The sequence below is a fragment of the Diabrotica virgifera genome, chromosome 1 (genome assembly GCF_917563875.1).
Source record: "Diabrotica virgifera virgifera chromosome 1, PGI_DIABVI_V3a".
Lineage (NCBI taxonomy): Eukaryota > Metazoa > Arthropoda > Insecta > Coleoptera > Chrysomelidae > Diabrotica > Diabrotica virgifera.
The window spans coordinates 142,821,720-142,843,407 of record NC_065443.1 but is presented as its reverse complement, the minus strand read 5'-3'; the positions used below and the strand labels follow the sequence as shown (position 1 = coordinate 142,843,407).

The 21,688-nt window shown below is 33.9% G+C and overlaps 1 protein-coding gene across 3 annotated transcripts in view; it reads left to right on the top strand.

The window, feature by feature from the left end:
• The window catches only part of LOC114326376 (runt-related transcription factor 3-like), a 339,983-nt gene that overhangs the window by 26,952 nt on the left and 291,343 nt on the right, over nt 1-21,688 (top strand). For all 3 annotated transcript variants that reach the window (XM_028274736.1, XM_028274734.1, XM_028274735.2), the window contains exon 2: nt 9,368-9,827. In XM_028274736.1, the coding sequence (XP_028130537.1) occupies nt 9,431-9,827 (397 nt within the window). In that variant the 5' untranslated portion in view covers nt 9,368-9,430. The remainder of the gene's footprint in view (nt 1-9,367; nt 9,828-21,688) is intronic.

The following is a 21,688-nucleotide window of genomic DNA, read 5'->3' as shown; positions in this document are numbered from 1 at the left end:
AATTTATTCAAATATCTAAAAATATCTAGCAATAATTATTAATAGGTAAACTACAGGAAAGATATGATCTTATAATAACCTGTCTACAGGCAGCGTCACCATTTCTTATGTTCCTGATATTTTTAATAATTTCAGGAAATAAGATTCACAAGGACAGACAATTTTATTAAATAAAGCGAAATTTATATATTTATATACTTAGATATTATATGAAAACCTGCTGGTTAAATGTGTAAAATATTTGGGGTCACGTGGGATGTATTTTTTTGTTCGAGTCTCGTTCCGCTGCAAACATTGCGGTATTTTTAACTATATCTAAAGACTCCAGTCTGAACTAAATGTGTACTTTAGATAAAACGAGTATATTAATAAATATAAATTAATAGGTGGCAGAAACGTAGCACTGGTTATTTTTTCTGCGTCCGGGCCGCGATTTCCCTCTATCTTTCTTTGTATATACAAATTTATCTTAATTGACTTATTAGGAAATACGAATTTCACTATTTTTTGGGTATAGAAGTCAAACTGAGGCCTTAAAGTATACTGTTATCCAATATTGAAGCTTTCGGAAACGTTTATTTCCTTTCTCAAGAATTTCTACAATGCAATAAGATAAAATTTAGAACATATGTATGAAAGAACAAAAAATATTAATGAGTAACTTACCAGAATTTATATTATAAAAGAATGTTGATTACAATACATAATATTAAAAATATCATTACTAAAACGGCTGTTTAACATTTCAAAAAACATAAAAACAATAAATTCTTCAGAAAACATTTAAAAAAGACTAAAAAATTGCTTAATTTTGAAGTTTTGATCTAATTTTGATTGACTTTTTAAAATTTATTTATAAATCCTAAATACATGGCTGACAAAGGTACTCACCGGAGGGACCGCAGACGTTCGGATACAATTAGCGTCTCTTTGCAAAGACAATGACGTCGACTTTGCAAAGTAACAAGACACTTACTCAACATACACACTACACATGACACTAATACTCATGTTGTGACTGGCTGAATGACATAAAGTCTATGCTGTTAAAAAAAATGGCTGACAAAGATTAAATGTAACTATGGTTATAGCGTTGATTGTTAAATTATAGAGGGGTATTTAGTATTTATCAATCAACGGTTATAGTGTATGGGTGGCTACAAGAAATTGAGAAACAATTTTATAACAAAAATAAGGAAATGTTTAAAAGCAAAAAAAGTTAATTTTAAATATTGGTAATATTAATTAATTTTGTTAACATTTAATGCCAAATTAAAAAGTGTAGGAGATTAGAAAAAATCCTTATGATATGATATAACTATGACTATTTTTCAAAAGAAAGAATGTAATTATAAATTTTTCTAAGATTGTCAATTTCAGATTTTTTGTTCATTGTGTTTGAACCTATGCTGATATGAACCATCTCAAGAAAAGTACGCTTATGTAGCATTTTTTATTTTTATACCAATTTCCTTGGATAATTACATGCAGCATTTCATATTTTGGATTTCTCATCACGTGGACAAAGTACTTTAGTTTTCTTCTTTTTATGATATTCAGTACTTCTCTTTCTTTGTTTAGCCGCTGAATTACCGCTTGATTTGTTACTCTGTTCATCCACAATATTTTCAATATTATGCGGTAAGCCCACATTTCAAAAGCCTTAATCCTTTTGCACATTGTTTCCGTGAGGGTCCATGCTTTCATTCCATAGAGTAAAATGCTGAACACATAGCAGCGTAATAAGCGTATTCTTAGTGCAATTTTAGCTTCCTGTTGTTTAGTACCTGTTGAATTTTTATAAATGATGTTCTCGCTTGCTATATTCTGCATTTCATTTCCTGTGGTAAGTCCCATTTTTCATTCACCCAGCAGCCTAAATATTTGTATGCTTGTGTAAGTACTCTCTGCACCATGTCTCCAGTTATTCTAATATCTGCTAAGTTATTAGCTATATTTTTGTTCTATTTTAGCGGTAAAAAACAGATAACCTATTGCTTCTTTTGCATAACATAAATTTTTATGGAAATTTACGATTAAGCCCATTTTACACCTTACTCCTTAAAAGTTATACGTGTCCGGTTTGCTCTTTTTTCGCTTAGGGGTGAAAACTATATTGTTAAACTAAACATACAAACAACAAATAATCGTATAGTCCATGTGGTGAGACCGCTCCCATCTGGAAAAAATTCTGATTCGATTTCTTTGCGGATTCCTAGTCAAAAATGTCCCCTTTAAACAAAGGTGAAGGATGCCGGGCAAAATTTTTGGGCAGAAATTGTTTAAACAATTTTTTTAAACAAATACAAAAAATCACCTATTTTTGCTATCAAAAATATTTTTTTAGGTTTTGTGGGCCATTCTAAAGGTATCTTGTCATTTTTTTCCAAAGTTTTCGAGTTACAGGCGATTTAAAAGCTGAATAATGCGAAAATAAGCATTTTCGAGATTTAAAAACTTATATTTAAATTAGGATTTTTGAGGTTGCCATGCCATCATCATCATTGGCTCGACAGCCCTTTCTGGGTCTTGGCCTGTTCCAGGATTCTTCTCCACTCTGATCTGTTTCGTGCTTTTTTTCTCCAGTTTTTTATTTTTAAGGTTTTTATATCATTTTCTATTTGTTCTAAATATCTCAGCTTCGGTCTTCCTCTTGTTCTTTTTCCTACTGGCATCTGTTTGAATATTTTGTTTGGTATTTCGCCCTCTTCCATTCTTTGTACATGTCCCATCCAACGCAGCCGTCCTATTTTAATGAATGTTATGATATCCGGATCCTGGTATATTTCGTATAGCTCAAAGTTGTACTTTCTTCGCCAAATTCCATTTTCTTTTGTGCCCTTATATATGTGTCGCAAGATTTTTCTTTCAAAGGTGGCTAGCAATGTTTCCTCTCTTTTAGTGAGTGTCCAGGTTTCTGAGCCGTATATGAGTACCGGTCTTATTAAGGTTTTGTATATTTGGCATTTTGTTTTCCTTGCGACGTTGTCTGATCTTAGTTGCCGAATTAAGCCATGGTAACTTTTATTGGCAATAAATATTCGCCTCTTCACTTCCTCTGCTACGTTATTATCAGATGTGACTAGGGATCCCAAGTATGTACAGTTTTTTACCCCCTCAATGTTGCATTCTCCTATTGTTATATTTTGTGGCTGCCTTATTTCTGTGTTTTTACTTACCTGCATATATTTTGTTTGGTTCTGGTTGATTTTAAGGCCACTATTTTGTGCAGCTTGTTCTATTTGATTGAATGCCTCTATCATTTCTCTTCTTGATCTTGCGATTATGTCAACATCATCTGCAAATGCTAGTATTTGCACGCTTTTATTAATTATTGTTCCTCGAGTATTGACTGTTGTGTCCCTCATTATTTTCTCGAGTACGATGTTGAACAAGATGCATGATAGAGCGTCTCCCTGGCGTAGTCCCTTTTTCACATCTATTGTTTCCGTTAGTTCGTTTTGTATCCGGATTTTACTTTCTACTTTTAGAGATTCTTTTATCAGTTCTATTAGTTGTGTTGGTATATTAAATTCTTTCATTGCTTTTATTAAGAATTCTCGGTTTATGTTGTCATATGCGCTTTCGAAGTCTATGAAGAGATGATGTGTGTCGATGTTATGTTCACTTGTTTTTTTCGAGGATCTGTCGCAGAACAAATATCTGGTCTATTGTTGACGTCTGTCTACAGAAGCCACTTTGGTACCTACCAACTATTTTTTCAGCGTGTGGTCTAAGTCTTTCATAAATGACGTTGGACATTATTTTGTATGCTGCATTCAGCAGCGTGATTCCACGGTAGTTTCCACATTCTAACTGATTCCCTTTTTTATGTAATGGTACAATAATACCACTATTCCACTCCGCTGGTAGCTGTTTATTTGACCATATCTTTGTTATCAATTCATGTATTGTTTTTTGTAGTGCGTCTCCTCCTTCCTTCAGTAATTCCGATGCTACTTGATCCGATCCCGGTGATTTATTGTTCTTTAATTTGTCTACTGCTGTTCTAATCTCGGCTATTGTTGGTGGACTTTTTGTCTGTTGTCTGCTTGGTGTAATGTTATATCAGGGTTCGTCTCACTCCCATCTCCTTCAAGCTTTTCCGTGAAATGTTCTGTCCATCTTCTTAGTATCTCTTGCTGTTCTGTCAATATATTTCCTTCCTTATCTCTACACATCGTCGTTCTCGGTTTGAAGTCTTTTCTGCTTTTGTTCAGTTTCTGATAAAATTTTCTTGTCTCTGTCGATCTACTTAGTTCTTGCAGTTCTTGAAGTTCTTTGTTCATATATTCTCTCTTTTTTCTTCGGTGAGTTTTCTTTTCTTCTTTGCCTAGTTGTTTATATTCTTCCTCTGCTTGTCGGGTTCTGTGCCCCTGTTTCATCAGTAAATATGCTCTGTTTTTTATGTCTGTTATAATCTGACATTCTTCGTCAAACCAGTCATTCGTTCTTGTTCTTCTTTCTTTACCTTCTATGCCTAATACTTCTTTAGCTGTCTCTTTTATGATTTCTCTGCACTCTTCCCACTCCTTATTTGGGTTTTCATGTTTTGGTCTGTTTTCTAGTTTGATGCTTATCTTTTCTTTATACTCTTTATTTTTGTTTGTTTCTTTCAGTCCTTCTACCTTGTATCGTTCATGTTTAGAGCCTCTTTCCTTTTTGATGTTTGAAATTCTAGCCCTTACTCTACTTTCGACCAGGTAGTGATCAGAATCCGCATTTGCCCCTCTTCTGGTGCGGACGTTTATTATATTCAATTGGTGTCTCGAGTCTACAATAACATGATCTATCATATTTACTGTCAGTCCATCTGGGGACTTCCAGGTACCTTTGTGTATATCTTTGCGAGCGAAGTATGTGCTAGCAATCACCATGTTAAGTGATCTTGCTAGGTTTATTAACCTATTGCCATTGTCATTTGATTGCTCATGGAGACTGTGCCTACCTATTGTGGGTTGGAATTGCTGTTGTCGTCCAACTTTGGCGTTTAGGTCTCCATAGATTATTTTTATATCATTTTTTGGGCATGACTGATATGCGGACTCTAGTTTATCATAAAACTGTGTATTTGAAGAGTTAAAGGACGTTTCTTTAACTACAGTCTAATTAATGCGCATGCCCCGACAGAAGAAAAAGAAGATGAAATTAAAGAAGAGTTTTATGATGAACTAGGTTGCCATGTGATTAAATTAAAATTTAGACATTCATTTTCAAGATTCTGAAGAGAGATCGGGTCTACCTTCAACTTGTACCTTGGTTTTTAGATTGTTAATTATGCGTGTCCATCCGATTTTTTTGCCGGTGCGCCGCGCTCTTTTTCAATAATCTCCTATTTTCCTCCGAAGAACATTTTTTGCAAATGGAAGCACATGGAAGCAATGCTTCCCTTGCTTCCATGGACCGTACGCCCCTGTATACATTGTAAATTATGATTCGGGAGTGCTCCTAGTAGTATTTAACGTGTCTTGGTTTGTTTATTTCTACTGCATCTTGATTGTAAATTTAATATAAGTAGTTGTGGTAATTATTATTTCATTATTATTTATGTTTTACTGTATTTATAAAATGAGCTGGACTTCATATGTATGAATTTGGTGTTTTTTTCATCTAAATCGAATTGCTCGATTTCTATATCGGGTTTATTAGCTATTGGGTTATAGCACCGGGATATATCTATATTTTGTGGATCTGTAGTAAATCGTAGGAGTGTTAATCTGTTTGTGTATAGTATGAAGTTCATAACTGTATACTGAACTTTCGAACTCCTATGAACGATAAAGCCTAATTCCATTTGGATGGGTTGGTAAATCGTTACCTGAATACTACGTTATGATTGATAATATATTTTCCTGATTTTACATACATATACATTCCCGCATAGATTCCTGCTATGAGCATACTCCTGACGTTCCATGTTCCGATCTTAGTAGTTTTAAGGTCGCCGCAGATTATCATGCACTCATCGTTTCCAGCACGTAGCGTAGTCTCCGAAAAACCTGATTTTACAAAGAGGTGTCTGATACGATACGTTCCGGACAGTGTGAGTTGTTCATATTTAAAACCATTAAAATCAATAAACTAAACGCTACGTGCTGGAAACGATGCGTGCGTGATAATCTGCCACGACCTTTACACGTTTATACTTTCGGGTCTTTCATCGTGGAGATTCTTCACATCTTTGCATCTAATGACCATGTATGGTCCGCCACAGAATAGCACTCCACCAGAGCCGGATTTAAGACAGTGTGAGCCCCTGGGCACAATTGGTGTGAGGCCATACCTCCTACCATTAAAAAAAATGTTGTTATAACAATGGTGTACAGCCAACTACAGGGTTTTCCCTTTTAGAAATAAAAAAAAATGTTGATCTACATACTTTTATAAATATATTTTTAAATAATAAAAAATACAAGTGCTGTATCTTGTTACACTAAAATATTAAAAATAAACACAGTAAAATGTATGGTTAAAGACCGGGTACTTTTCGAGATTTTTTAATTAAAATTCCTTGATTATGTCGGACATGTCTTGTTGCTTTAAGACATCGTGTTTAATGCTCATTATAGAGAGATGATTCAAACGCTATTGGGTCATCATAGACCGAAGTCGATTTTCAATTAACTTAAATTTTGAGGATGATCTCTCTACACTGCAGTTAGTGAGCATCAGAACTAAATATAAACGAAGTGCCACCAGTGGTGTCATGGTGCCGGAACGCCGTTCCGGCACTGGTTAAGATAAGAAAAAGAAATAAATAGAGAATTTAGATTTTTTAAACAAAAATTAGCAGTGCGTTCCGGCACTGCTAATTTTGCCATAACACCACTGAGTGCCACCACAGCGTTTGAAAATGCATCATTCAAATTATTTTCTTTTAACAGTCGGTATATTTGAAGTTCTTTACTTATATTATGATGATGATGATGATGAGCCAATTTCCTCTAAATAAATTGTACCAGTTCGACACCTAGGTTTTCATCTAAATCATTTCTATAAATGTCAGTAAGCCTCAGTGAGTTAAATTTTCCAAATAATGTAAAACTCCAAAATTGGAATGAATGGATTCATATGCAGAAAGCCTCTGACTCAAAGAGGAAATGAAGTGAACTATAATGGCGATAAAAATTTTTAGTCCTAAGCTTCTCTGATATTGTCATTTCAGTCTCTGAAATATTCCTTAAAAGAATATAAATTCTGTAAGTGATCTAAGTGATCTAAGTGCCTCTTCTCCTGAGTGAAGGTCAATATTTGGATCTTGGAGAATACGACTTGTGCTGTTTGTCCTCTATAAGATTTCATTCCAAAATTTTGCAAATATTCCTGTTTCAGTAAACACATTCGGTTATACAAACCATTCGCATTGTTACGAGGTTTAAATTGTTTCTCATTATTAAATTTAGTTTTTCAGTTTTTTGGCGATACTGAGACGTGTGTATGTCTGATCCTGACGGCTTAGACACCATTTGAAAGCTTAACTCAACACTATTGATTTGGTGTATCTGCGGTTCTTCTGTCTCTTCTTGAACCGAAGATATATACCCCCAAAAAATATTCCGTTTTGTACTTACCAAGTCCTATAGCTGGCTTATGGGTGGTCAAAAGTCACAAACTACACCGGTTCTGAATCGGCTCTGACCCCCTCTTCAAACACAGAAAAAAAAAATTCAGATCGGTTTAACTTTTCCAGCCACATACATACATATATATCCACAAACATTTCCCCTTTTTAAATAGAAATTGAGTCATGTTTCTGAACTCGGTAACTTTTTTAATGGTATAACCAATTTTCAAAATTAGACATGCGTTGGAAAGGTAATGATCAGTACTATTAGAAGTCGCAAAGGTCGGACTTAAATTTTCGAAGTTTTTGGGAGTTTCGGGGACGAGAACGAAAAACAGGCTCTAAATAGGCATAGGCGTAACCAGGATGATCGTAAGGGGGGTTACAACTACCTGAAAGGGGGGGTTACAACTACTGGAAGGCCTCTGAGGGCTATGGTGTTAAGCGTATAGAGCTTAAAGTACATCCCAATGGGGGGGGGGGTTATAACCCCCAAAACCGCCCCTGGTTACGCCTATGTAAATAGGAAGGGCCGTAAAATCCACACCCTTGGACCAAAATGGATGGTTGATATATGAATGGGTGAGTCTTTTCCTGAACTTTAAGATGGGATTTGGTACAATTTTCAAAGCAAGTCATTTGCATCGCTACGAATTTCAAATTGTTGCTCATTGTCTTGTAAAACTTTGGATAGTGCTCCTTTAATCTGATTATAACCTTTAACTAGTGCTTTTGCACTAGATGATAATCTAGTAGTATTTACTTTTAGAAACAATAATATTTCTGCCACGGTCGGCGTTGCTCTCACGTAAAGACGCAGCTTTTAAACATCCGATTAAGAAGTTGTATCTATATGCAGAGGAAGTGAAAATAGAGGAATTTCCAAGAAATCGAACAATGCTCAGCAGGACAACACTCAGCTGCAGCTTTTGCAACTAAATTTAGAGAGTGTGCCGCAAACACCATTGTAACGTGTGATCCAAAATTATTGTCACCATAGGTGGCTCTGAACGACAAATATAGCTATACAGTGCATGTCTATTCTTAATTCAGATATATTTACCAGTTTACGTCAACTTTGCAGTGTACGTCAACTTCAAGAAAAGTTAGGTTATGAAGAGATGTTGGTTGTTTGATTTTATTTATTATTGTTACTTATAATTTTGTTAATTCTTTTTATTTTTGATTAAAGTTCTGTGTTAAAGATTTTGACTGATTTTTTATGTTTTATAATGTTAATCAAAATTAATTGATAAGCCAATGATATAAATTGAGATTAAAAGAGGACATACGTAATTTTTTGCACGGCTAGCTTTGATCCCAATAATTTTGGATCGCTCGTTATTTTCCACTCATAACTGACGCGTTGTCGTAGGACTCTCCCGTGTAGTTTTTTCAAATCGATATCAACTTCCTGTAAGATGTCATTAGAGAATTAAATGTATTTTTTGCTTTATGACCGTGATTTGGCAAACATATGAGAAACCTTTCAACAGGAGTGAAATCTTCCATGTAACGAAATATCACAGTTAATTAATTGACAAAATTCAATGTGCTGATTTTTTAAAGTTTGGTGCTTTGTGGGGCCCCCAGAATGTGGGGGCCCCGGGCAGCTTCCCAGCCTGCCCGCCCTTAAATCCGGCCCTGCACTCCACAGCTAGTAGTTACAATACTTTACTAAATATATTAATACGATACGCTTCCATTGGACAATAAGAATAAAGTTTTATCATTTACCTAATTTTGTACTAAAACGTTTCAGATGAATATTTTGCATTAATGATCTTTCTTTTTCTGTTTCAGATCCGTTACAAGTTTAAATTACTCACTTCTTCAGTATTAAGAATCACAATTACACATCAGGTGATGCATCTACCAGTTTCAGTGCAAACTTGCAACGTTTCCGAAGAAGCGTGGCCAAAGTCCAGTATGGGAGAACCTCCATCAGTTTACCAAAACCCCGATCTGTACTGGTTCGAACACAAAATCCACGAGATCCAGGCAGAACATTCCGGTGAACTGGTGAGAACCGGTAGTCCGTATATTTTGTGCACGCAGTTGCCGAACCATTGGCGGTCGAACAAAACTTTGCCGATGGCATTCAAAGTGGTGGCTGTGGGGGATATCGGGGATGGAACTATCGTTACGGTTCGGGCAGGAAATGATGAGAACTGTTGTGCTGAACTCAGGAACTGTACAGCGGTTATGAAGAATCAAGTCGCTAAATTTAACGATTTGAGATTTGTCGGTCGCAGCGGAAGGGGTGAGTAATTGCTTTTTTAACCCTTTTTATGCGTTATCTCCTTGATAATGATGATGATGGTGGTGATGTTTCTCATGGAAACTAGTCCATTTGCCACAGATTTTTGCATGTTTATATTATCATATTTTAAGTTACATTAATTATGGTGTATTTACGAATTGAAACTGTTGCAAATCTAAATTATATATCCGGAAGCGTATAGATAGATGATTACATACGAGTTCAAATATTGATTTCTGATTGAGTGACAGGAGATGGGTTATGTTTACTGTATCTCGTCCTTGTAAAATTCTCGTCCGAACTGTGACGGGCATTTTGTATTTATAATGTATTAGGTATATAGTACCCAAAAAATCCATTTCCAACCTGGCTGCTCAAGTGTCCCGACAAAAACCTTATTTCTCTGGACTAGAAATCTTGTTTTCTTTGTACACTTCCACCCTTTATTTTGCCTTTAAGGATCATTTTTTGTCGTATTCTATATTGATTTCACCTCACTATATGTCCCAGATAAGACATTTTCCGGTATTTAACAGTCTTTAAATATTTAACTTTTTTTAAATAGTTCATGACTTTTATGGCGGTTTGCATTTTGCTCCAGTTCTTGACACACGTTATTTATATGGTTGTTTTTATCTCTGATGCACATACATTGTTATTTTCCTGCTTAGCTCCGCTATTTTTTGAGCGTTGTTTCCTGTTTATGTGGTATGTTGTAGCATAACTTACTTCTTCACTGCCATAAAAATCTAAACACTTATTTGGTTTAGGTTGATTCCATTTCCATTTCAAATCACTCAATTTTGGGTCAAACAAACTTTTGGATCTCCGATTTGTCTGAAAATTGGTATCTGTGGGATGTAAACATAAAATATTTAAGATCAAATTTTCTTCTTCTTCTTCTTCTTCTTCTTCTTCTTCTTCTTCTTCTTCTTCTTCTTCTTCTTCTTCTTCTTCTTCTTCTTCTTCTTCTTCTTCTTCTTCTTCTTCTTCTTCTTCTTCTTCTTCTTCTTCTTCTTCTTCTTCTTCTTCTTCTTCTTCTTCTTCTTCTTCTTCTTCTTCTTCTTCTTCTTCTTCTTCTTCTTCTTCTTCTTCTTCTTCTTCTTCTTCTTCTTCTTCTTCTTCTTCTTCTTCTTCTTCTTCTTCTTCTTCTTCTTCTTCTTCTTCTTCTTCTTCTTCTTCTTCTTCTTCTTCTTCTTCTTCTTCTTCTTCTTCTTCTTCTTCTTCTTCTTCTTCTTCTTCTTCTTCTTCTTCTTCTTCTTCTTCTTCTTCTTCTTCTTCTTCTTCTTCTCTTTTTTTCTCAAAATGTTATTTTAACCGATTTTACAGTGATTTGGTATTTATTTAAACAAATTTGCACTTTCTATCGTAAAGTATCAACAGAAAATATAATATTTTAATAGAAGGGACACAAAAATGTCATTATATGACATTACAACAAGTTATTTTAATTCAAAATAAGTTCTTGATCAAATTTTATAGTGTAGAAAACGTTAAAATACGTTTTTACATTTTCCTCCATTCCCAAAATACATCATAATCGATTTGGCTGAAAATTTGCACACATATAGCCAAAACATAGGACTTTAAGTGGTTAGAAGGATTTGAATTATATTACAATACCAAAAAAGTTACATGCAATACCATAGTCAAAAATATAAGCGTCTACTGTAAGTACAATTAATTCGGAAAATATCGACCTCACGACAAAAATTGTTAAAAAGAAATTGTAATAATAATTGTAAAAACGATTTATTTGGAACAATTTCAGTTTCTACCATTTTTGTCGAAAAGTTAAAAATGGCGGAGTTATTGAGCAAAAACAGTTCTTCTTTAAAATCAAGATGGCGGCTAACGTAACGGAGGAATTCATTCGCGATTTTAAATTTAGGCTACTATTGACCCCTAAAGATTAGACAAATAAAATTTTGGTCAGCTCGGCATGCAAAGTCAAATGATATCCCGACTGGACTAATATACTTTTGAGTCTGATATTATTGCATGTAACTTTTTTGGTATTGTAATATAATTCAAATCCTTCTAACCACTTAAAGTTCTATGTTTTGGCCTTAGATTAACGAAACGATTTCGTTAAACTAAGGTTTTGGCTATCTGTGGGCAAATTTTCAGCCAAATCGATTATGATGTATTTTGGGAATGGAGGAAAATGTAAAAAAACGGTATTTTAACGTTTTCTACACTAAAAAATTTGATCAAAAACTTGTTTTTAATCAAAATAACTTGTTATAATGCCATATGACATTTTTAAGTCCCTTCTATTAAAATATTATGTTTTCCATTGATACATTACGATAGAAAATGCAAATTTGTCCACAAAATAGATTAGTCCACCAACTGGTAAATAGCTTTAATGATCAACAATATTACCCATTGACTATTTTCTTCTTTTTCATGTGCTGTGATCGATTATCGAGAGTTGGCTAGCAAATTGGCTATAGTAATTTTGTTGACGGCAGCTCGGAAAAGGCATGCAGAGGATCTGTTAAACCATTCTCTCAGGTTTCTCAGCCATGACGTTCTTCTTCGACCTGACTCTTTTCTTCCGACTACCTTGCCTTCTACTATTAAATGGAGTATATTATATATCTCTGGGTGTCGCAAAACATGACCAAAATATTCAAGTTTGCGATTTTTAACTGTTCTGACGACTTCCGTAACTTCTCCCATCCGATGCTAAACAACTTCGTTACGAAGTCTATCGACCCAACTTATTTGTAGGATTCTCCGAGACACTCAGATCTCAAAGGCTTCCAGTTTCTTGAGAAGTGTATCCGTTAAAGTCCAACCTTCGACACCATACAAAAGAGTAGAGAACACATAACATCTCACTAATCTAATTTTCAGACTAAAAGTAATATTGTTTCCACATAACAGTTTTTCCATCTTAAAGAATGCAGCCCTGGCCTTTTCTATACGTATTCTAGTTTCTTTGCTCATGTCCCAGTTCTCATTTAGATTACAACCATTGAATATATATGTAAAAAAGTCAAAAATCGTTTATTATCGAATAAGGAATTAAAAACTCTTGAAAATTGAGTTCTAGTAGCAATCTCTTTTCGTTTAAAAGAATAATTAAAAAGCTTATCACCTCACAGTGGTTGAACAGAAAGGTGGATAAATTTTTAAGAAGATGTAATAAATAAAATCGACCTGTTTGAGGATTTCTCTTAAAACATAAAATAGTAAAGCCAAAAATAACTGGTCCTATTACTAATTAATGGACTGCGCTTGCGCTGTATAATTTTTCTATATTTTAATAATAGTTTTTAGGAAAACCGAAAATTTGAATAAAGTTTTCATTTTATCTAATTAGGGGAGTGCATTTAGATTTTCACTTCGGAAAAAATCAAACAAGATACTTAGAACTTTTTGTAATTTCATTAAGAAATGTTTTATAAACAACATATCAAAAAGTTCTACTCGAGAAGTGGGTGCTTCATTTTTTATTAAACAAATGAACTACGAAGTTTGATGTTTTTTTTAAATAACTCCGAAAATATAAAGTTTAGAACAAAACTGACTTAACCATTGAAAAATTCAGAAAATTTTACAAAAAAAACCTTACATAAATAATTTTCTAAAATTAAATCTGTATCTTCTATAATTTTTTATTTATAACGCTAAAGCCACCCTTCTCACAATCATTGGCGCACTGTAAACTAGCGTACGGCGAAGTGCACGGTTGAGTTATTTTAATGTAATTCTTTAACTAATGGATCAAATGAAATTTTACAAATTGAACCTAAAAGAAGAATAATTAAGCTATCTTATGATTATAATAAAAAGAAATAAAATGTATGGGCATAAGTACGGTGGGGGCGGAAAATACATGAATTACATGAATTTTGTTTAAAAATGATTTAAAAATGTGTAACTAATACAATTTTTCTTATAAAACCCTTAATTTTGCACAACTTACCTTTCAAGCATCGTACTGAATGCTGTTTCATTAAAAAAAAAGTAAAAGTGATAATAAAATAGTTATCATAATAATTGTAATAAAATGATGATAAATATCCGTAATTTGAGAAAAAATTGAAAAAAAATTTCGATTAGAATAATGTAATTGTACATTTAAACATAGTTTTTAATTTCAAACAACTTTTCATAATAGCATTTTTTTATATTCTGAAATCTAAAGGTACTCTACTCTTTAACAAAATTCATATTTTTGACATAACTCGTATTAAATTGATAAAATTTGATATCTGATGGTTGAGGTTTAGATTTTTGACTATCCAGAGCATTTTATGAAGAATAACTTTTTTTCGTAAAATTGATAATAAAAAAGTTTTCCATGTGGTTCCTAGCTACGCAGACATACTGTATAAGAGCTTCTGTATAAGAATTTTCAGATTGCAATGCCATATTCGGATTCAGTATAATCATAAACAAAATAGAAACATATTTTGTTTACAGGAACAGAAGCATCAAAGTAAAATGATGAATTTAACGATATTTTTAAAATTAATAATACAAAACAATTGTTATTGTTTAAACAATTAATAAACAATTAGCGGCCAAATCCGCGAGTAGAACTTTTTACTTTAAGATGTGTATAAACTAACAAAAAAAGTTTTAGAAAAATATAAGCTTGTTTGAATTTTTCCGAAACAATGCATGCTTTCGTTCTAATTGCACTCCCCTAAATTATTTGGCAGCATTTTCACAAGAGCCTGTAAAACTAAAATAACATAATTGTGCTTAGAAACATCAAAACGGGTTAATCTTTCTTCAAAACTCAACAGTAAGTAAAAATACGTAATTAACAAACAGGAGCTTGAAATTAGTAACATATTTGATGCTTTTTTTTTTCATAATTTGATGAAATTGTCGAAAAAAAACTGAGCTAACCAACTCTTTCAAAAATTTAATGAAATGAAATTACTCACGCAAGGGGGTCAAAGAATTCTTAATCTTTATTCCATGCCCACCACGCATCACTAAGGAATATTCGTTTGGCGAATGCCACATGTGACTCCAATTATTGTAATTTTTCTTCATGGATGCGGTAAAATACGAGTACGACATAATATCTACAAATATTGGGCATGTCGCGTGCCATGTGCGGTAAGACAACTGCAACTCAATTTTTAATGAAGATCTGTCTTGAATTTTGTTACTTCTTAGTCGATAATTCATGCTATGATAAATATACAGGGTCTCAAAAGCTATTCATCATCCAAAATTTTCGCTATTATTAACTCTTTTCAGAAACTATGATTGATTACCAAATTAGCAGAACATGAGATAACTTTGAAAAAAGAAGAGCAATAAATTTTTTCTTGGAACATTAAATTTGCATTTAATTCGGAGAATACTTTGGCATTCAATTATAAATGATTCATCAAATTTTTGAACTACTGTTTTGCTAGCTTGATTATCAAGTTAGCAGAACATGCGATAACTTTTAAAAAAGAAGAGCAATACATTTTTTCTTAGAACATTAAATTTGCATTTAATTCAGATAATACTTTGGCATTCAATTGTAAATGATTAATCAATTTTTGAACTACTGTTCTGCTAGCTTGCTTATCAAGTTAGCAGAACATGCGATAACTTTTAAAGAAGAAGAGCAATAAATTTTTTCTTGGAACATTAAATTTGCATTTAATTCAGAGAATACTCTGGCATTCAATTATAAATGATTTATCAAATTTTTGAACTACTGTTCTGCTAGCTTGATTATCAAGTTATCAGAACATGCGATAACTTTTAAAGAGGAAGAGCAATACATTTTTTCTTGGAACATTAAATTTGCATTTAATTCAGAGAATATTTTGGCATTCAATTCTAAATGATTCATCAAATTTTTGAACTACTGTTTTGCTAGCTTGATTATCAAGTTAGCAGAACATGCGATAACTTTTAAAAAAGAAGAGCAATACATTTTTTCTTAGAACATTAAATTTGCATTTAATTCAGATAATACTTTGGCATTCAATTGTAAATGATTAATCAATTTTTGAACTACTGTTCTGCTAGCTTGCTTATCAAGTTAGCAGAACATGCGATAACTTTTAAAGAAGAAGAGCAATAAATTTTTTCTTGGAACATTAAATTTGCATTTAATTCAGAGAATACTCTGGCATTCAATTATAAATGATTTATCAAATTTTTGAACTACTGTTCTGCTAGCTTGATTATCAAGTTATCAGAACATGCGATAACTTTTAAAGAGGAAGAGCAATACATTTTTTCTTGGAACATTAAATTTGCATTTAATTCAGAGAATATTTTGGCATTCAATTATAAATGATTTATCAAATTTTTGAACTACTGTTCTGCTAGCTTGATTATCAAGTTAGCAGAACATGCGATAACTTTTAAAGAAGAAGAGCAATACATTTTTCCTTGGAACATTAAATTTGCATTTAATTCAGAGAATACTTTGGCATTCAATTATAAATGATTTATCAAATTTTTGAACTACTGTTGTGCTAGCTTGATTATCAAGTTAGCAGAACATGCGTCAACTTTTAAAGAAGAAGAGCAATAATTTTTTTCTTGGAACATTAAATTTGCATTTAATTTACACTTAATTATGGTATAAGAATAAATGTGTTCTGCTGACTTGCACGTCTCGTTTGGTCTCGCCAAACACGAATTTACCGGCTATCACTATTTAAACAGATTCTGATCTCGCATGAAAATCGTACAAAATTCCAAAACTGTTGAGGGAGCTGTATGTGTTCTTGAGCCTACTGGACGCGGTGCAAAACATGTCTAGGCTGTAGCTGAGGAACTCTTATTGGGTGACTACCCCTCAAAATTTACTTTAAAATTCTTCTTCTTATTGTAGCCAATAACGATATTCCGACTCCTGTAGCATGCCTGAAGTCTCTTTGGAGGGCTGGTACAGATATAGAAGAATAAAACTATCAATAATTATTTTGTTGCTGTGAATAGTTCTGTATACAGGGTGTTTCATTAATAATTGTCCATATGGTAACTGGAGAAACCTTAGCACAAAATAGAAAATACGAAGATTTAAGCTAAAACACTTAAATAAAATGTGGTTCTTTACTGAGTTACAGGGTGTTTTATCTACAACTAATTTTGCTCAGCATTTTAAAACTATTCGACGTATCCTTTTCAGACTTGGCAGGAAGTATAGGTACTGTACCAACTACTAAATTATGTTAAACAAACGTTTCTGGCTATTAACAGAGGCGAACGATGGGGGAAAGTAAATGGTTGACCCTTTCCAAATTCTACGCCACTGGCGAAATTGCTATTTTAGTTCAATTTTTGGATTCTCCAATAATTTCTATGAAAATAATATACTCTTCATTCGTAACGATAAAGTCATTAATTTTCGAGATTTTTGAAGTTAAAAATGAAACGAGACGGTTATTTTGATTAATGTATTGTTTCGCTTCATTTTTAATTTCAAATATCTCGGAAACTTATCATTTTATCGTTACGAATGAAAATATATTATTTACATAAAAAGTATTGCAAAATCAAAAAATTACACTAAAATAGCAATTTCGTCAGTGGCGTAGAATTTGGGAAGGGTCAACCTGCCACTATCCCCTGTCGTACGCCTCTGGTAGTAGCTAGAAACGTTTATTTATCTTAATGTAGTAGGGTGTACAATAAGAAAGTATTGGAGAATCTAAAAATGGAACTAAAATAGTAATTCCTCCAGTGGCGTAGAATTTGAGATGTGTCAACCATTCACCATCCCCTGTCGCACGACTCTGGTAGTAACTAGAAACGTTTGTTTATCATAATTTAGTAGGGTGTCTAGTAGTCGCACTTTCTGCCAAGTATGAAAAGAATACGTCGAATAGTTCTAAAATGCTGAGCAAAAATAGTTTTTAAATTTTTAGATAAAACACCCTGTAACTCAGTACGGAACCACATTTTATTTAAGTGTTTTAGGTTAAATCTTCGTATTTTGTGCTAAGGTTTTTCCAGTTACTGTATGGACAATTATTAATGACACACCCTGTATAGATAGATCGTTGTAATATTCTGCCATAAAAACTGCTATAATGTAATTCCAAATCGAGTGTACCGTGTACCTAGTTCTTTTTTTTTTTAGATATTTTTCTCCTGTTTTAATATCCATTTCTCCGATGAATGCAGCTTTTTCATGCACAGGAATGTAAATTGCCACAATTACCGCCATTGATCTAATTTAAATCGGAGAATTATCTACGAGGTGCATACACAGTAAAAGCAATAATTAAATATTATATTAGCTTCCTTGATTCGATATAATATTATTAGCGAAGAACATTCAATGTGTGGACAGAATGATGCTCCTCCTCATTATGCTTTAATTGGTCGTCAGAATAGGTCTGGATCCAGCGTACCAAAAAAAAGTTGATTAATAGCAAGCTGAAAATTTGTAAATAGCTTAACGGTGTCTAGTCGGACAAACTTTGATGAACGGGAACACTGGAACAGAGGAAGTTTTAATTGTGGAACGTAATTTTAATTGTGGAACGGGTCATCCTGACAAGTTTATGATTATGAAATCTAGCAGGTTGTTTTTAAGTTCATTCAATAACGAACTTTAATATAATATATGAAAAAAATATGTTGGGCATTTTAATAAGTCCGACACGTAGAACATGTCAAATGAGAGGAATTATATTGGTGGCACAGTACATAGCAGTCTGATTTTTGCTTGAGAGTTTAATGAAAGAGTACAATTGGAAGTTCTGTCCGACAAAATACATGGGACGTTTTCGTAGTCTGACGTTCGAAACCTGTAACCTGTTCCACAATTAAAACTTCCCCTTTTCCAGTGTTCCCGTACATCAAAGTTTGTCCGACTAGACACTGTTAAGGTATTAACAAATTTTCAGCTTGATATTAATAAACTTTTTTTGGTACGCAGGATCCAGGCCTAGAACCAATGTTCTCTAATGCAGTGGGTTACGGTCACCAGACTGGCCGTCATTTGTTCGAAAAAGTTTAGAACAAAATCTTTATGATTTGTATGGTAAACTAGATAATAAGCTAGCATCATTTAGATTTTGAAATATAATTTTTAACAAAATATTAGGCAGACATGAAAATTTAAAGATTGTTGCAGAGATAATTTTTTTTATTTAGCTAAATAAATCGACAACTAATGGCCATTGGCATGGTATAGTAGATTTTGCAATCAGATACCAAGTGTAGTGTGAAGTGTGTGTGTTGAGTGAATGTCTTGTTACTTTGAAAAGTCGACTTCATTGTCTTTACAAAGACAATGAAGACGCAAAGAGACGCTAATTGTATACGAACGTCTGCGGTCTCTCCGGTGAGTACCGATCCCACAAGGATAGAAACTATTTTCACATATTAATTAAAAGTAAGTGGAAAAATGTTTTGTAGTGAGTGGTGAAGTGTTGAATTAAAAAAAGTGTCACAGCGGGTAATGTAGACTAGCGCGAAACCTCATACTATGTTTTCTGTATTTTTAAAATTTAAATAATATTTTTAGAATTGAATACTTCTTCTTCTTCTACGGCACTACAGCCCAAATTGAGCCTTGGCCTCCTTTATTTTTTGCCTCCACCCTTGCCTGTCTGTGGCTGCTCTTCTCCATACACGGACTCCTAAAAGGGCTTGTGCGTCGCTGTTTACTGTGTCTTCCCAGCGCTTTCGTGGCTTCCCAACCGGTCTCTTTCCTTGCATTCTAGCATTCAGTGCTCGTTTTGGTAGCCTATCCTCTCCCATTCTTATCACATGTCCGGCCCATTGCAATCTTTGTAATCTAATGAAGTCTGACAGGGACGTTTCCTTATAAAGTTGATAAAGCTCGTTGTTGTATCGACTTCTGAAGATTCCGTTTTCCCTCACAGGTCCTAGTATTCTCCTAAGTACTCTCCTAAGAATTGAATACAATAATTTTATTATTTAGGGCCGGCGTAGCTCAGGCGGTAGTAGGTATGCTTGGCTCAAGTGCTGGTAGGCCGGGGTTGAAATCCCACCGCCGCGCGCCGGCAAGAACAACTAGACATTTTTAAAAATGTCTATAGGCAGGCCCCAGGTCTATTCGGCCTGAATAAAATGAGTACCTTGGTGAAACCAGGGGTAATAATAGGCGGTTGAAGCGTAGCACTGGCCCTGTTACCTTCCTTGTATACCGTAGGCCCTAGATACATATAGCAGACTACCCTGCTATAATGCCAAAGCCACGTCAGCGGTATAAAACGGGAGAAAGATTTACCCATACGGCTCACACTCCCTCTAGGGGGAAAATTGACTCATCCCAGATACCTACGGTATCAAAAGGATTGAGCTCTGGTGACTTGGTATGCTGGTAAGCCCTAGGTGACTTGGTATGCTGGAGTATCTCCCAGAAATTTTCGTACACATCTGGCCGTCGCGACTAGTACAGCTTTCTGCATGGTCTTATAAATGTGTTCATTTAGACCCAACTTTTTTATGTGTTCGAGGAGGTTCTTCGGAATGACTCCAGTAGTAGACATAATAATAGGTATAGTCTGGGTACTTTGCATTCTCCATTGTCTTCGTATTTGAATTTCCAGATCTCGATACTTGGCGATCTTTTCAGTAAATTTAGTACGTAGACTATTGTTGTTAGGTATCGCCACATCAATTAGTGTTGTTTGTCTTGTTAATTTATTAACTAGGACGAGATCTGGTCTATTGTATGCCACTGTTTGATATGTGAGTACAGTGCGGTCCCAGTATAGCTTGTAGTTTTCATTCTCAAGCATACTCTGAGGGACGTATTGATAATATGGGAGATGGTCCGTCTGAAGAAGTCTCAGCTTGATAACTATCTCCTGATGAAGAATCTTTCCTACTGAGTCATGCCGTTCCTTGTATTCAGTTGCAGCAAATGCCTGACAGCCCCCTGTAAGATGTTGGATGGTTTCTTGGGTTCGACATCAATATCGGCATTTGTAATTTTTAGTTGGTATAACCTGATCCTGAATGGCTAGTAATGAACCTTCCGTTTCACGGAACATCTTTCAAACGGGAGACTTTTATTATATTTATTATTTTTTTAATTAATTCCCCGACACTTTTAGCTGGCTAGCTGGCATTCGATCTGCCCAAAACCTAAATTATATAAAGGAGAGTTCTGACGGGTACTCGAAGTCCTTCAAAATATGGGTGCTACTATAGTATGCGGTCTACCTCGAGGGTGCGATCTACATGAAGGATTTGCACAAAATAATGAAATGCAAGAGAAAAATCGTTGTATAAAAGTTATAGAATTTTTTTTTATTTACAAGTAATACATACGGAGTAATACATACAAAAATTTGGAGCAAAATAAATGTATTGGGCCATTTTATTTGAAAAGATGGGTTGATATTTGCGCATATTCTGTATGCGCAAATATATAATAGTAGTAATATAAAGGTTTATTAGTAATTAGCAATAAACATTTCGCCTACAAAGGGGCCCTTCATTATTGTGTGCAAACCCTTCTGAAAGAAAAGTATGGTGATTAGCCGCACATGTATATTGTACTCGTATACAGCACCGACAAAAATAATCTTTACAATGTGAATTAAACGTATAAGTCAAAAGAATTATAATTTTAATTTTACAAATTAATACTTTGTCTTATCAATTTACTATTTTAGTTGGGAATAAGCCACAAAGTTACTAAAATAGCAAATTGATATGGCAAGTTAAATTATTATTAGGTATTAAGTATTAATTTGTAAAGTTAAAATAATAATTCTTATGATTTATGCGTTTTATTCACTTTGTAAAGATGTTTTTTTCGGTATTGTAATATAATACAGCTTATATATCGCATCCCTCGGAATACCGCAAGCTATAGTAGAGACGCGACGGTAGACCGCATACTATAGTAGCTCCAAAAATTGTACCGATACATATTGGAT